The sequence below is a fragment of the Melanotaenia boesemani genome, chromosome 3, assembly GCF_017639745.1.
Source record: "Melanotaenia boesemani isolate fMelBoe1 chromosome 3, fMelBoe1.pri, whole genome shotgun sequence".
NCBI lineage: Eukaryota > Metazoa > Chordata > Actinopteri > Atheriniformes > Melanotaeniidae > Melanotaenia > Melanotaenia boesemani.
The window spans coordinates 6996380-7013895 of NC_055684.1; the positions used below are offsets into that span (position 1 = coordinate 6996380).

At 38.3% G+C, this 17516-nt stretch overlaps 1 protein-coding gene across 5 annotated transcripts in view; it reads left to right on the forward strand.

Moving 5' to 3' along the window:
• The window catches only part of plxnb1b (plexin b1b), a 132669-nt gene that overhangs the window by 84568 nt on the left and 30585 nt on the right, over positions 1-17516 (forward strand). For all 5 annotated transcript variants that reach the window (XM_041979794.1, XM_041979797.1, XM_041979798.1 and 2 more), the window contains 6 exons: positions 7832-7960; positions 8223-8323; positions 9707-9839; positions 13714-13870; positions 15924-16032; positions 17033-17141. In XM_041979794.1, the coding sequence (XP_041835728.1) occupies positions 7832-7960; positions 8223-8323; positions 9707-9839; positions 13714-13870; positions 15924-16032; positions 17033-17141 (738 nt within the window). The remainder of the gene's footprint in view (positions 1-7831; positions 7961-8222; positions 8324-9706; positions 9840-13713; positions 13871-15923; positions 16033-17032; positions 17142-17516) is intronic.

The window sequence follows — 17516 nt, forward strand, 5'->3', positions numbered from 1 at the left end:
TGTGAACTTGTCCTTAATTTCTGGCGTCTTCCCAGAACTTTTAAAAACAGCTGTAATCAAACCCCTGCTGAAAAGGGACAACCTAGACAAGACACAAATGAGCAACTACAGGTCGATCTCAAATCTTCCTTCTCTAAGTAAGATAATTGAAAAAGCTGTTTTTCATCAGCTAAACAAAATTTTTAACACAAAACAACTGCTACGATGTCTTCCAGTCAGGTTTTAGACAGCACCAAGACTGCTCTGACCAAAGTCATTAATGACATATGTTTGAATACAGATGATGTAAAAATGTCCGTCTTAGTCATACTGGACCTCAGTGCTGCATTTGATACAGTTGACCACAATATATTGCTTAAACGACTGGAGAACTGGGTGGGCCTCTCTGGCACTGCGCTACACTGGTTTAAATATTATTTAGAGAACAGAAAGTACTTTGTGTCAATACGAAACTTCAGTTCTGAGCAGACAAAAATTACATGTGGAGTTCCCCAAGGTTCCATCCTGGGGCCTCTTCTGTTTAACATCTATATGCTCCCGCTGGCACAGGTCATGAGGAAAAACAAAATTAGTTACCATAGCTATGCAGATGACACACAGATATATATTACAATGTCACCAGGAGATAGAGGCCCTGTACAGGCTCTTGGTAAATGCATTGAGGAGATTAATGACTGGATGTTTCTAAACTTTCTTCAGTTAAACAAAAACAAAACTGAGGTGATGGTATTTGGAACCAAAGAGAAACGATTAAAGGTCACCACAGAGCTTCAGTCTATACACCTAAAAACCACGAACCAGGCCAGAAATCTGGGTGTACTGATGGACTCAGACCTTAACTTTGAAAAACACATTAAGGGAATTACAAAATCAACCTACTATTACCTTAAGAATATATCAAGGGTAAAAGATCTGATGTCTCAGCAGGACCTGGAAAAACTAGTCCATGCATTCATCTTTAGTCGGCTTGATTATTATAACAGTATTTTTACAGGTTCTACCTAAACAATCAATTAGACACCTGCAGCTGATTCAGAACGCAGCTGCTTGAGTCCTCACTAAGAAAGTGGATCACATCACTCCAGCACTGAGGTCTTTACACTGCCTGCCTGTCTGTCAGAGAATAGACTTTAAAGTTTTGCTGCTGGTCTATAAAGCTCTGAATGGTTTAGGACCAAAATACATCAGTGACCTCTTGACCCAGTATGACCCTACCAGAACCCTCAGGTCATCTGGTTCCAGTTTCTTATCAGTTCTCAGAGTCAGAACCAGACATGGAGAAGCTGCATTCAGCTTCTATGCTCCACATGTCTGGAACAAACTCCCAGAAAGCCTCAGATCAGCTGAAACACTCAGTTTATTTAGATCAAGGTTGAAGACCCACCTGTTCTCTACTGCATTTTAATAGTTTTCATTTAGAAATCTAAATCTACATCTGGTTCTTTTAAGCTGGAATCATGTTTTAATATTGTCTTTAACTTTATTTCTTGCATTTTATCTATTTTATTTTAGCATATTCCTTCTGCTTTTATTTCATTAATTGCATTTCTTTTAATCTTTATTTATTTAGTTTTTATTTTTATATTTTTTAATGCACTTGTCTGCACCCTGCTGTAATGATTTATGTAAAGCACTTTGAATTGTCTTGTACATGAAATGTGCTATACAAATAAATTTGCCTTTGCCTTTTAACATGTCACATAAGACAAACCACATAGAGATCCTTCTCACATGTAGAATAGAATAGAATAGAAATACTTTATTAATCCCTTCAGAGAGCCCTCAGGGAAATTTGGGTACCCACAGCAATACAACACCAACAGTAAAGCAGGACAAGTCATGTCTGAGCATGTGAGAGGGATCTCATCTTCCTGACATCTGAAGTGGTGATCTTATAGATAATCACCAGTGTGACTGACTACCTGTCATCTTTATATATGGACACAAGTCCAAGCTCATCATACACCAGAACTGCCCAGAAGCACTTAACACACCGAGTTATCAGAGCTGCTCTAATGACTCAGTAGGTGTTTTTATTCTGAGCAACTCGTCTGTAAAGGGACCAAAACTTTGTGACGATGTCATGATGATGAATATGTCATGATGATCATGATGAATAAAGTCTGAAATGGGGTGTGATGGGTGCGAAGTCAAAGCTTCGGGTCAAAGCTTTTTTAACTTTATCACACCAGTGTGTGAAATAAAGTGTGACCTTAGGTGTGATAGCACTACGAAGGAACTCTGTTTCATATACATTTTATACTCATGCATTAAGGAAACAATATTAATGTAATATACAGCTACTTTAATTTCAGTCAACTGTTTTTATCCACACGTGCTGCTGATCCTTAATAAAAATGTATTTAGCTTATAAAATTAAATGAAAACTGTCTCTTTGGTTACTTGACAAAAAAAATATATCGAGATATTTATTGATATTGTGATTCAGGTAAAAATTATCAATAAAAAATTTGGTTAATATCGAACAGCCCCAGTAGCACCAGTTTGAAATCATTTAACTCTTTTAGGTTTTTTGATTTGGGAACCGGTATAATAGTGGTGCCAGATGGTGGAATCTGCCCAAGGTCTGCACACATCTGGAACAGTCTGCTTAAAACCCCGCTGAGCTCAATAATGAAGAGTACGGCCACAAACGGTGTCAGGACCTGCAGCTTGCCCTAATTTCACCCTAGTGAATAAGGTTGTGACACATCCCTGAGACATCGCAATTTGGCATTCTTTCCACAGAGAGACAGTCTCAGTAAAATCAGATGTTTCAAAGTGGGAAAAGAAAGAGTTAAAATTATTTGGCAAGTCAGAATTATCTGAGGTCCCCCCTGCTGTACTGGGCTTCAATTTCATCCTGGTACCTTAGTTTGGTCTTCCTTATTTCATTATGTGCTTCTCTGGGAAACCTTCCTTGTGTAGTATATCCATTTATTTTTGTTTTTAACTGTTTTAAGCTCCTTTTTTCTTGGTATGATGGAGTCCACACAAAATGTGATGTATGAAGAAACAGTCTCACAAAGATCATTTACATTATTACCACATGCATCGCAGGAACACTGTCAATCAAAACAAGCCAAGCTGCAGCTGGCGCGTTGGCATGTGGATTGAAACAATGGCGAAGAACAGCTGTTGGAACTCCTGAGGTAATAAAACGGCCTGAGATCGTCAGCAGCTCTACATCAGGAGTTCAGATCACAACGGTGTTGCAGCACCTCTGGTTAACATAGAAACATACGCCTCCTCCCTACCGCTTGTTAGTTAGTTAGACCAGGTGAACGGGAGCACCAAATCCCCGTAATGACAGGGCATCATCCCGATCAGGGTCACTGTGCCGAGCTTCAGTGAAGGCCAGTAAACAGGTGTCCTTCACTCCGTGTTTAAAGGCGGCCCAAGCTTCGAGCTCATCCCACTTATTGTGGATAGACTGTACATTGGAGAGGAGGACTGTAGGAAGAGCCGGTGGCGAGTAAGGCCACGCTCTGCAATCCCCGGCGTCCTGTATTCCACCTCTTTTCCAACGAGCAGACTTAAAACTGGGTATGCATAGGGGCTGTTTCATTAATAAAAAACAATTACTAAGATCACGATTAGACTTAGATTAGTTTAGATTAGATTAGATCAGATTTAAACGCAAATGTGAAGAAATAAATCTATCCATTTTTAATTAGTGTGGTCTAAATTCAGGCCACTGTGTTTTCTATAAAAAGTTGTTTATTTCGTATCAGTAGCGTGTCAGAGTTGCAGCTCAGCACTGAGAATACTGCCTGTCTGACGTCCATGATGTGACTCCATCAGCTTAATGCCAAAATGTTTCTTTCCTTTAAAGAAAAGGACTACAGCTATATAAAGAAAATGCAATAAATTTTGGTTTACAAACACTACATCAGGGGTCTCCAACCTGCTGCAAGTGTCTCTCTGGACCTTCCACAATGCCTCTAAATACGTGGCTAAAATATTTTTTTAAATCTATCTTTCTTGTCATTAGGTTTGAAACCAGGGATTTTTTTTACTTCATTTTTTACAACTATCTGCATCCCCTAGAAGCAAGTCTGTCTATCCTCTTTTTATAAAGGTTTTATGTTTTTCTTTATTTTAAAACCTAAAAACAGAAATAAAAATGTGGTTCTTCAAAAATAACAAATATCCTATGGTGGCTCTTCATTAAAAATATATATTAACTTGCCTTTTTGAAAAGGGTTTCGTAACTTTTGCAGCTCTAAAGTAGTTTTATTTAGCTGGCTGAGGGAAAAATGGCTCTTTGGATTGGAAAGGCTGCAGACCCCTGCACTAAACACACAAACAGATTTAGCAGCAGTTTTCTCTTTAAACAGCAACAGTTAAAATATTTCTTCATATATATTTATAAAATCAAATATTTATGAGAAAGAAAGATGAAATGTTCAGGATTTACTAACTAAAAGGTAAAAAGTCAGCAGGATGAATTTAAAGCTGTGAAGCTGCTTCCTTCTAAACACAGAAGGAACAATATGTGATGAATATCAGCATCAGGTGAACAGACAGAAAGCAGGATGAGAATCTCACAGCTTCTAGATGGTGAGGAGAGAGAAATATTCACAATATGCACAATAACTTCCATCCATGCACCTTCAGTGTTTCATTATCCAGATTTCTGGCCTATAAATTCTCTAAACTTTCATACTTAGCTTGACTGTTTAGCTTCACCTCTGCAACTGCAGCCTCCGCTACCAGGAGTTGCAGGGTCAACATCTCGTTCCGGGTGTAACGTCAGGTCTGTAGATGTAACTGTAAACATGTGTGGTATCCACAGAAAGTCCAGAATCTCACCTAACAGCTCAGTAAAACCATTTTCATCACCAACAAACACAGTTAAGATAACAATAACTAGAAGACCAGGTACACAAAGTCCGAAAAATATGTAAATACAGATGATGTCTCCCCATGAACACGAACAAACGGCTCCTCTACTGAAAGCTCACATCTCACAGATTCCACAGCTGGAAGTTTCATCTCGCTATGACCAAGATTCACCGAACCAGAGGCAGAAGAAGACCCGAGTCATGCTTTACGTTTGAAAAAGTCAGAAAACATGTCTTACCTTTGCTGTCTTGCATAAATTAAAACCGCATTTATTAAAAAAATTATCATAAATAAAAAGTTTCTCATTGTCTTTTGGGAGCTGTTTCATGCCAAAAATCACGATGTTCTGTCAATCTGTATGAGTTTTGATAAAGAGAAACGTCGGTTCTTCTTTCTTAAGTTTCAGGCAGAAAACGTCTCTTCATTTTAATAAACCCGCTCTCTCCTGATTACATCAGATGCACCGCTGCAGCAGGGAAGAGAGACATGGACGCCATGTTTCTGTCATCAAACCCAGCGGCCAGCAATAAAAAAAATAAATAAATAATGCGCGATTAAAAAGTTAATGCTGTTAATTAGGTGTTGCGTTAACGCGCGATTAACGCGTTAACGTGCCCAGCACTAATTTATATATATTTGAATTTTCAATTTTTTTATTAACATTCTATTAATACCCCTATTTGTTTACTTTTTTTTTTTTTTTTTTTACTTTTATTTATTTATTTATTTATTTTTAGTGTTATCTTAGTTTATTTTGACAGTCTTGGTCCTCCATATTCTGTAACTAAGACAGCTGGCTCAGATTTGCTCGTTGCTTCTTGGCTAATTTTGTCAGGTTTGTTTTTCAAGTTTTCAGATGTCGCAGAGAAAATTGTTAGCATGGTTTCTCTCAGATGTATTCCCAGCACTGCATGCTTTCTGTTAGGTTTATAAAATCCAGAGTACACCCTGACATCATTTTTCCAAACTCTGATTGTCATGAAAAGTAGCTTCATGTCACGGACACCTGCCTGCTCTGCAAATATTTTAACAGTGACTCGGTCATTGGTCTAGGAGCGAACAGCAGGGAGCCAATCTGTCGTGCTGCAGGACCACCTGTCCAACCATGACCAGTTCACCTGATCCCGTTTACAGGTGTTTGGCCAGCCCTCACAATGATCTGTTACAGCCTGGACTGGGATTGGTTTATTTATTAGACAAAGAATAAAAGGATAATCCACACTGGGTTCATGGAGAGGGGCGAAGTCCTGTCCCTGCACCTGGCCGTCCTTCATTTCCTGCCAGTTTCCTCCTTCATGTCACACTTGGCTTGATGTCTGTGTTCCTTTAGAAAAAGCTGAAATTTGCTTTGGAGTGAAATGCAGCTGGAGTCCCTGTCAGTGATGGACAGAGTGCTGGTGTATACCGACTGTCAGCCAGATCAGGATACTTAAATGATGAAACCTCTCGCTACTGAGAGGTGAAGGACTTCTCAATGATCATAATGACTTCCTTCTTCAGCTTTGGCCAGGCCTTTCCTCCACACAGGACTAGCTGAGTCTGTAGTTTCATAGAAACCTGCCTCAGATTCATTAATATATTATTATAAAATCCAGTATTAGCAGTCACGCACACATGACACACCAACACTGAAATTCCAGTCTGCAAAATCACTTTGAGTCCTCCTGACCTGTCCTGGATTCTACCATTAGGATGATTGCTGAATTAATCTTTTCCCTCACATTAAAAAAAATCGGACTCATCAGCTGAATGAAAGTGGTGTTTGGTTTACAGTAAAATACCATAAACAGGCTGATGTGCAGCAGCTGTTCTTCCATTAACCCACATTAACAGCTTCTAACATGTCAGATGTTAAACTTTGTCTCACCGGCTTTTAGATCTGCATGTGACAAATTTCTTATGTGTCATAAACCTGTTGCAGGACTTTTAAACTGTGCTGATCCCTCGATTTAACTAAGTCCTGCTCGTCTGCCGTGTTGTTTTCAGTCCGCCGTTAGCCTGTTTCTTTCTGCTTTTTACAAAACCAACTCAGTGTTTAATTAACATTAAACTCTGTGTGTAGTTTGGTTCAGTACAACAAACTGCATATTTAAGTTTTCTATTGAAAAATAAAAACAACTTTAAATACATTTTATTTTATATTTTTAAATATTTTGTAAAATAAAATGTCCAATCTGAAAAAGTATGCAATCATTTTTTTAATGTGGGGGGAAAAAATTTATGTTGTAAAATGTGTAAATATAAAAAAAACTTAATTTTAATGTTTTGAAATAATTAATAAAATGTGAACTTTGTAAAAACTTTACAACTTTTTGAAAAAAAAGTATGCAGTTGGTTTACATATACCATTAAAAAATTAAACATTTAGAAAATATTTTAAAATGATTTTAAAGGAAAATATTTCACTTTAAATAAAAAGATGGTTTATAAATACTTTCCTATATAATTAAAATGCATTAAATACAAATTACTATTTCAAAGAAGTATTTTTTTTAAAGTGTATAGCTTTTCTTGTTTGTACAATTTGAAAACTTAAAATATTTAGAAAAAAGTTTACATTTAAACATTTTTATATTTCTAAAAAAATGAATATAAATAATAAAATACATATTAAAATACTTAATTCTTGTATATTGTCTCTTATATTTTATTCTTGTTTTTGTTCTTATATTTCTGATTCTAAATGTCTCATAAGAAAAAAAAACTGCAGTTTTGTTTGTATAACTTGAATAAAATTTTAAAACATCGTGTGAAGGTTTAATCTGGGCAGCTTTAAGAAGACAAAACAAACCTCGACTGACTTGGGGCATTTCTGAACACAACTTCTGGAGGAGATTAAAAAAAAAAAACTTGAATCCATGAGTTTTAAATAGAGGCCTGGCAGAAGAGCCGGGTGTGTGTGTGTGGGTGTGTGTGTGTAAATCAAATCCAGGGTTTTCTAACTTATTCTATGATGATAATAGTGACGTTTGCATCTCCTCAGGTGTTCTTGGGACCGAACGGCGAGGTGGAGGAGTACTCTGTGGTCTCTGTACAGCAGAATGCAGTCATCAGCTCTGACCTGATCCTGGACCAGAAAGAAGAGCATCTCTTCATCATGACCCAGAACATGGTACACGCCAAACCACCTTCCAGTTACTGCCTGTGATGCACGTTTTCTTTGTCGTAGTAATAAAGGAAAAGTTAAAAAACTCTCCTTTCTGCTCCAGTTAATTTACTCACTCCGTGTGTAGTTTAGATTAGTTTAATGATCATATTTTCCATTTGCATTGTGATGCTGAGAAATGTGGGTCATTAGTCTTTCTAGTCAGATTTTTAGGGCTTAGTGGGAATGGTTTGCGTGAATGAGCATGATTGCTTTGTCCTGGTTGTAGCTGCAGAAGAGGCCGGTGGCTGAATGCCAGCATCACCCAGACTGTCACTCCTGTCTGCTGGCCCACGACCCCTACTGTGGCTGGTGTGTCCTGGAAGGAAGGTGAGATAAACACCAGCCCCCAGACATTAATCACTGGTAGCTCATTTTCCTGCTGTAGTGTAATGTGTTTTATCAGAAAACACTGGCTGCAGTACTTACAGTATTTCGGCTGTAAGGATTTTGTTCTTTTTTTTTTTTATCTAATTTAAGAATCTGCAGACTAAAACGTCCAGTCTAACCAAATACTCACGAACAAGTTTGTATGAAGAAAAATTCATATATTGTTAAAAAACAACAGCAAACACATTTATCTTTTTAAAGTTAAATGTTGTATAATATTATTTACCATTCTATAACATTCGGACAAAAACATTGATGCATTACATTTATATATGCTATTAGAAATGTTGCATCCGAGTTTTGCTTCACGCACCTGGTTACATGCTAGCAACTGGATATAAACACACCGGTCGTTTTGAACACACGCCGTGGCTGATCCAGCAAAGAAACCCAAGAGGACATTATCAGAGGAGGAAGGAGAAAGGGACAGAAAAGAGATCCAAGTCAAGACTTCAACTGGCTGGAGAGATCTCAGAGAAGCTGGAGTAGCCGTTGTTAGGATGGGACTAACTGAGGTGTTTCCACGGTGCTTCTTAAAGATTTTTTTTTCTTCTAAATAAATAAACTATAAATTTCTTTTATAATTTTTTAATTTGAACCTTTTCTTATTTTGAATATATTTATTTAAAAAAAAAAACTAGTTAGCTGCAGTCACATAGAAACTATAATATTAAATACCTGGAATTGGATGTATTGTTTGCCCGGCAAAATATCAATCGGATAGTTCTTGTTTGACTTGTTTACCTTCATGACAACTGTGAGAGGGGTGAATTTTTTTTTTGTTTAGCACAGACGCAGTTTCTAGTCGGCTAACAGCGTGCCTTAGCTTTAGTCGACCTACCTCCGTTAGCTGGATAGCTACTGTTAGCTCCGGGTTAGTTCGGAGTTTGATGGGTGTCAATCATCCATCCCCACCTTCACAGTCCCCCTCTCAGCTCCACCTATTTGCCCATTTTTGGTTTTTCCGGGAATGACGACACGTGTGGCGCTGCCAAGATGGCGATGGTGGAACCGCCCAATGAGCTTCAATTCAGCTCTTCAGAAACTTACGGGTGACGTCACGGAGGCTCCATCAGTCTTTTATATACAGTCTGTGGTGTGAGCATTAAACCTGTGAGCATCCATTGTCAGACATGTATTTGTGCAACCCATCCTCCTCACCTACCTTCACATCTCAGAGTTTACCAAATTTTACCTTTCTAGGGTTATTTTTCCCTTCTCTTCTGTTATTTCACAGATTAGTCTTATACAAGCAACAGAGTTTAAACCATGACTCCAGCTCCTGAAGTTGTGAATAAAGTGTACTCTGTGTTTTCCCTGCAGGTGTGTTTTGAAATCTCAGTGCAGTCGTGGGAGTCGGCCCGGTCAGTGGCTGTGGAGCTTCGACATAGAGCAACAGTGTTTGGCTATCCAGGACCTCAACCCCTCAAACATCAGCAGGGAGGAGAGCAAGATGGTAAGGAACAAATATAGAACATGCAGATGTCTTTTATCAGGGACCAGAATTTTCATGGTCATAATGGCGGTGTCCTCCAATAATGGTGAAGTAAAAAGAACAAATATAAGACATGTGGCGGTGCGATGTACTCCCAACGCCAGCTATTTATCTGACTAATGATAGACTTGCACTGGTAACCGAGCAGCAGCCAGCAGTAGCAACTGTGAAGATGACTACTCATTCTACCTTCATACTAGCTACTTTTCGGATCAAGTTTTGACCAGGATTTATTGAATTTTATGTTTTACAGTGACAATAAAGAATCTAATCTAATCTAATCTAATCCAAACAACTAGCTTCTAAAGGCTGGAGACCTTCGTGATTAGATACTCCCTCTGCTGTCCATTTGCATGGAAGTCCTAGCATTAGCACCGGAGAGGCTAACAACTAGCTTTTGCATTATACTGCCAGTGAATGAATGAATGAATAAAAAAGAAGTAATACAGCTGAGTAAAATGAAAATAAATTAATGTGAAATAAAATGATGTAAAATAAATAAAGATCAAATAAAATTTAGTTAAAAGCTAAGCTAAAAAGGTAGGTCTTAAGCTTCTTTTTAAAAACATCAACAGTCTCTACTAGTATTAGAACAGGAGAGGCTAACGACTACCATGTCTAAGTTGGTAAGCCCTTGGATTAGATACTGCCTTGGCTGGCCTTTGGTATGGATCGGTATGAAAAGTCAACAATTATACCGAAGCTGGCAGCCAGCTACTGCTATAGTTGTTGTGCATGTCAAAGTTAATTGGATTAGCTGCTTCATTAGCATGTCTTTCTGTTTGGTGGCAGATTGAGCAGGATGCTTCTGCCACCTACTGTTAACTTGTCTGAGGCTCCCTCCCTAAACTAGACATCCACTATTACAAGCAGAGCTCTAAATTAACACCAGATAAAATTACGATTTAGTTCAGTGGGTGAAAATAAAAACATATTAGCTGCCTTAGCGGGTGATGAATTACTTTTAGGTTTTCGAAGCATTATAAACTGTTAAATTACAGAGTTTGACAGCTTCGCAGTACCGCTCATCAGGATTTCAACTGTCTGATTAAGTCAGCCGAGGTAACGGTGAGATAACCTGGGTATATTATACAGACCTCTGTTATAAAAGACATATTTGACCCCACTGGGACTTCGTGATGAAAATAAACAAAAATAAAACGTCTTTCACTTTAGTGTTTCTTGTTTGTTGTTAAAGCTCAAAACAAAGAAACAGGAGCAAATGAGTGGCCCATGTTTCTCCCCATTTACAGCAGGTTAGTTAATCACTGTCCTTGATACTGAATTGTATTCATTTTAAAGTTACACTACATTTCATCAACCCCAGTGCCCACATCACTGTCATCTGATTTCCTGTACCAGTGGTGTGGGTTCTCTAGACATGTTGGGTTTGTGTTTTTAAGCTTCTTAAAAACCAGATGTCATGAAAATAATATTGTTTGCAGATGATACAAATATTTCTGTTCTGGAGAAAATCTAAAGGATTTAAAAAATTTTGCCACTTCTGAAATGTCACAGATATAAATGTGGTTTAATCAGAATAAAAATGCCTTAATTTGAAGTTAAACTAAATTTATGTTATTCGGACTTTGTAGAACGAGTACAGTTGTGTATAGATGGTATAGAAATAGAACAAGTTAATGAAAATTAGTTCCTAGGTGTGATACTTAGTAAAGCAAAACACATTTTGGGAAAAAAAATCATTTATATTTTGTATTTTTCATTGTTTTCCTAGTATTTGTTTTTTAGAAGTTTGGGGTAATACCTACAGATGTTGATGTTGTTTATACTGCAATAAAGGGCCATCAGAATAATTCACACTGCAGGTTTATTAGACCATAAACCTTCATTGTTCCTAAAGTCAAATTTATAAAATTTACAGATCAGGTTCATTTTCACACCTTAATGTTCATGTATAAAATAAATACAAACTAATCCCAAACATTTAAAACTGTCAAACGATCTAAAGTTTAATTTCAGAGGAGATTTAAAGTTCAAACATAAAGAACCTCTAGCATGTCTGTCTGAGGAGTTGTGGAAAGGATTGGGTGATAGCTAAAGAAATGTCCAAGCATGACCAAATTCAAAGAATTGTACAAGAAATCATTTTTGAAAAATACAGAACAGAATAAGATCCTTTGATCGGCTGATCACATTAAATTACTGTTGTCCTTTTTATTTCTTTTTTCTGGTTTTGCACATAGATCTGTACCCTACTGTCTATGTGAATATATCTGTAGGTTTTGTGTATATGAATTCATCAATATGATGTGAAATGAAAATAGCACTGGGTGTAAATAGAGGCTGATTTATTAACTGCCCATGGAGAAGGGGTGGTAAGCTAGAGCTTCTTCCCTCTCACGATATTCAACATGACTGTTGTTTAGCAAGACTGGATTATTCAACAAGTGCAAATAAATCACAAATCAAGCTTCAGAGCAGATAGTGATCAGGATCTTGTCCTGGTGCGGTAGGAAAAATAATCTGCTTTGTTTCTGTTATCAGTGTGGAAGACTGTTTATGAATAACAGCAAAGACAAAAAACACACCCAACACACACTGTGCTGGGTGTGTTTTAATGGGATTACAGTCCAGCATGTTTTGTTATAGAAGAACTTTATAACACTTGTTTTAGCCAAAGCAGTTACTGTGGAGTATTATATATACTATTGTTGCCTTCATCATAATTCACACATATGTGAGTTTTATTACTGGAAAGATGCTTCCATTAGTGTAGATCCAGTCCACCAGAGTGTGTCTTAGTCCTGGTCCTGGTGACATCCTTCTTATGTTTATGTTTCACATTTTATCCCAGTTTTTAAGTCCAGCTTTGCTGCAACATTCATGTGTTGTGGGAAGTCAAATTCTCTTGACGTCTGTACGAGCAGCTGAAATTCTGTCACTCGTGCTGCTTCAGACCCTACGTCTGTCATTATTTACCTCTGACCTAAGTTAGGTTTATATTCCAATATAAAGTATTATGTTTCTGTTATTGCTGGTGACTAATTGCATGAACATGCAGCCTGCTCCCAGTTGTCTTTATGAAAAATACCAAAAATAACACAACCTAATGGACTTTGTCCAGAAGAGCTGGCATGCAGTTTGTCCTTAAAGAAGTGTCAGACCTAAAAGAAGCTGTCTGGAGCTGAGATGCATTTACACCTTCAGTTGATCCATCTACTGTTGGCCGAAGCCTCATCAGAAATGGTTTCCATGGAAGGTGTGGCTGTCAAGAAGCCATTCTTAAGGTAGGGCAACAGGAGAAAAGGTTGAGGTATGTCACATGACACAAGAACTGGGCTGATGGAGGGATCGATCCTCCCCAGAACACAGACTTCAAAATTATTAAAGCAGTGTGCGATCATCTGGACAGAGAATGGAACAAACGGCAGACACATCCGAAGAAGAGTTTTGGAAAGTCTTGGAAAAGCCTGGAGAACTACTCCTGAAGAGCATTTAAAGAAATGGCAGAAAGTTTGTCTAAGAGGGTTCAGACTGTGTTTCTACATCGGTCCAGTGAAGCAGTTTTTACCTGATTTCTGTTTGCATGTTGGAAGGCAAACAACTGAATTTCTGATCCACAAAAACCAAATACATGAACCAGCGTCAGCTAAAACATCATCACTTGTTTGGAGCATCTTCGGGGCCAACTGTTGTCTTCCGGTCTTTAAATTCTGGGTCCCTACAGGCCTTCATTATATCTCAAGCTGTAAAATTGATGTGAGACATCAGTCTCACATTTTCTTTCTAAAAAAATCTACTTACTGTGATTTATCTGTGTATTTGTGAAGTTGGACACATCCATTGACCAGCTGTTAAATTTTATCTTCCTCAGGTGTCTCTGTCCATTCCAGGACTCCCTGTCTTAGAAAAAGGAGAGTCCTACTCCTGCTTCTTCCAGGACAGCCGCAGTCCCGCCACTGTCACTGAGGCTGGGGTCACCTGCCGGTCTCCGGACACAAGAAGAATACCAATGGTGCCTCCAGGACAGGGTGGGTTGAACTTATTTGGTTTTTACACGTGGTATAAGCAGCAGGTCGGAGCTGGAGGCCTGGCTGGACTCACTCGGTGGATACATGTCTGCCAAACCCAACCAGAACTGATGCTGAAGTTTCATGACTTGCTTTATCTTGTTGCTGCACTTTGTTACGACATCTGGATTTTCATGACCAGAAGCTGCAGATGGTTTAATCTAACCAAATCTATTTTTTCTTCTAATCCAAACTCTCTAGAGGACAATAATCTGGATTTTAATATGCACAGTCCCCAATAATCTGTTTCCTGTGGTGACTTTATTCATTGGATAGCAGGATCTGACCCTAAAAGACAAATTCATCATTTTTTTTGTGATGTGGCGTTTTTACAAGGAATGAATTCAGTTCACTTCAGCTTTATTAGTATTGCTCCATTTCACAACAAAGTCATTCATTTTTACACAGTCTGATCCAATATAATCCAATTCGTTCTAATCTGTTATATAATCCACATTTGTCTGATTGACAATAATTGTGCTCACATGAGACCAATTCATGGAAAACAAACTTGACTTTAAGTGCCTAGCTGAGGAAACTTGATTCAAGCATGCACGAGGCGACAGTGGAGAGGAAAAACACAACCAGAACCAGGAATGGCCGCCATCTGGCTTGAAGGAATCTGAGAAGAATTATGTTGAGAAGAGGTGTTTAATTCTTTTGTTATTTTAAATTCTGGGAATAAAACCAACAACTTTGTTTTAGCCCTGCTGCTGGTTTTAAATCAGGTACTGGTGTTAGTTTCAACCAGTTTTCAGTTTATTGACTGAAATGGACGCTCCACCATCGTTAATGAAGCCTCATTTGACCTGATTTTTCTTACTCGGGACCTAAACTAGAACTGTATCAGATGGTTTTATCTCATCCATTTAAAACCATTTAAAGAATCTGTTTACCACCAGATCCAATTTGAAGTGCCTGTTTCAATTGATGTCATCCTAACTAACCCTCCTCCTCTAACTCAGCTGCGTCTGTTCTTGTTACTGTCGTTTGGGACCACTGAGCCTCTGCAACCGATGGAAAACAAAAATTCCTAAAAGGAATCTTTGCTTTGTTGTTAAACTTCTTCCATAGTAGCTGTTTCTCTCTCACATTTCCTGAAACTTGCAGCTTGTATTGGTGTTGAGGTGAAGCAGATTCAGCCTTCAAGACGTGGTACTGAGATAAATCCAGACTTTGTGTGAGAATCTGCCTTTCGTTAGTTACTGGCAGCATTCACCTATAAAAGACGGCTCTGAATGGATGTGAAGGAATACTGGTGATCCTGAAAGCTTCTAAACTGGATCAGGGTTTTCAGTACATGAAGAAACAAAGCTGTAATCGCCTTTTACAGCTAATCGGCATCTGCAGGTTCACTTTAGTTATTTCCAGAGCAACAACAGGCAGCCGCCTCAGTGCAGCCGTCTGCTCGCTGTGGTTGATGCTGACACGCCCTCTTGTGGCAACTTTGCCTCTCTGCAGGCAAACATCAGTGGACGCTGTGAAACCAGGAGACTTAACGTTGCCTGAGACATGCAGAGTTCTGTGTAAACTGTCTAATTCTGCTTTATTAATTATCCAACTAGTTTTAACTGAGCAGGCCCTCAACCAGCTGACCTAATTCACAGGACTGAATATGTTATTTAACTCTAAATAACTTAACTTGATGATAAATTTGTCATCAAAGTCCAAAATATTTTAACATTTTTATGTAAAGATGAACAAAAATGAAAATTTGATCATTCTGTGAATGAAGATCTAACAACAGGACACGAGGAGTTCATCATGTTTCAGCACTGATTCAGATGTCGTTTTCTGCAGCAAACATCCTCCAAGTTATTTACAAAGAGGTTGAGCTTATACAAGGCTGGAGGCGAAGCTTGTGTCTACAGTGAGGATGAAAGGACTCATCAGGTCTCTTCACTGTCAGGTCCAAATTCTGAGTTCTGATGGATCAGACTTGGTGAATTAGGGATGATGAACCTGGTGAAGTGATTTCAGAGCTGTGAATTCTTCTGCTTCCTTTCTCTCTCAGATTTTGTCACCCTCAGCTTGTCTCTTCGATTTGGAGACGTTGCCGTCACAGCCAGAGATTTCACCTTCTACGACTGTACAGCTGTGAAGCAGCAGTCCGGCAGCACGCCGTAAGTCCTCCGCCATGATCCACCACCTCACTGTCTCCTCTTTCCACTTCAGACCTCATAATCACAGTTGCTCCTCATCTAATTCGAATCATCCTTCTGTTCTCTGCTCATTCGTCCTTTATCCTTTTAAAATCTGTGTTGGTTTTATTTCTTCTCCTGTTCTCAGTTCAGCTCTCCAAACATGTAAGTTTGCACAAATTACTTCCAACCAGGGTTCTTCATATTTTAGTTTTCGTGTATAAAACACAAAACAGAGCAATGCAAACAGGAACCTCTGATAATCATAAAACAGGTCCCTGATGAAGCTGTAGAGAAGTCACAGGGAGCTAACAATGACCGTTAACAGGAGCTGAGCCTGAAAATAAAAAAAAAAAAACAGAAACAAAACATTAAGAAAAGAACCGTTAACTTTTTCTTACTTCTGGGCTCCAGTTTCTGATCATTAAAGGGATAGTATATAATATTTTAAATCCTAAAAAACAGCAAACAAGCGTTTGTGATCTGGCAAAAAGCAGTGTAATGATGATCGTTGAGTCTTTGTGCGTCCAAATCTTCTACTATGAATAAACCACAATCTTAAACTAAAAAGACTCAGTCTGCCTTCTGGTATTTATTTAACCCTTTAAAACTCAGCTCTGCATGTCCAAATGTAGAAGCGTTGTCCTAAAAATAATCCATGTAAACTTAAAACTTCTTAGATGTGCAGTAACTTCACATTTGCCTCATTATTCTCACCGGTATTCCTCGCCTTTCTCTTTGTGCATAGTTGTGTGGTGATGTTCTAAAACTGACACTGTTTTTTATCTTATCGCTGACTTTTCTCACTACTGACGACAGACTGATGCGACTGGAGAACATTGTTGAGTGCAACATGTTAACAAGTTATAATCTCTCTCCATGTTTCTTCCCAAACCTCCAGCCTTGTGTCATTGTTTATCTCCTTGTTTTCAGAGAAGACGTTACTTTCTGTCTCTAACATAAAGTTGTACACTTTGTGCAGTTGCCGTGGATGTGTTTTGAGTAAATGGGGCTGTAACTGGTGCGTCCACCACCACACGTGTACCCATAAGCCCGTCTGTGGGGAAGGAGTGATCATCTACAACCAACATGTAAGTTATTACATGACGTCAAGTGAATTATCTGTATGCAGTCTAAGAAAAAAAAGCACTTAATTCTGAAACACAAATATTTAAGTTCATATCTCACAAAACACACAGTAACCAAAATGTTTTCCAGCAAATCAAGAAAGATGTCAGTTTATCCATAAACCAAATGTGCAATTTCTTTTTATAATTATTTATTTATTTTTTAATAAAACTTGGATATAAGTGTGTAAGTATGGCACAGTAAAAATGGTCCAAATTAAGACTGTTGAGCACTCGTAAGGGGCTTTGTTGGTCTTAAAGCCAGCCACTGGTCCGACCAGTGATGAGCACTAGTAGCTGAGAAGGAGGCGTTCTTTCTACTTGGTCGATGATTTACTC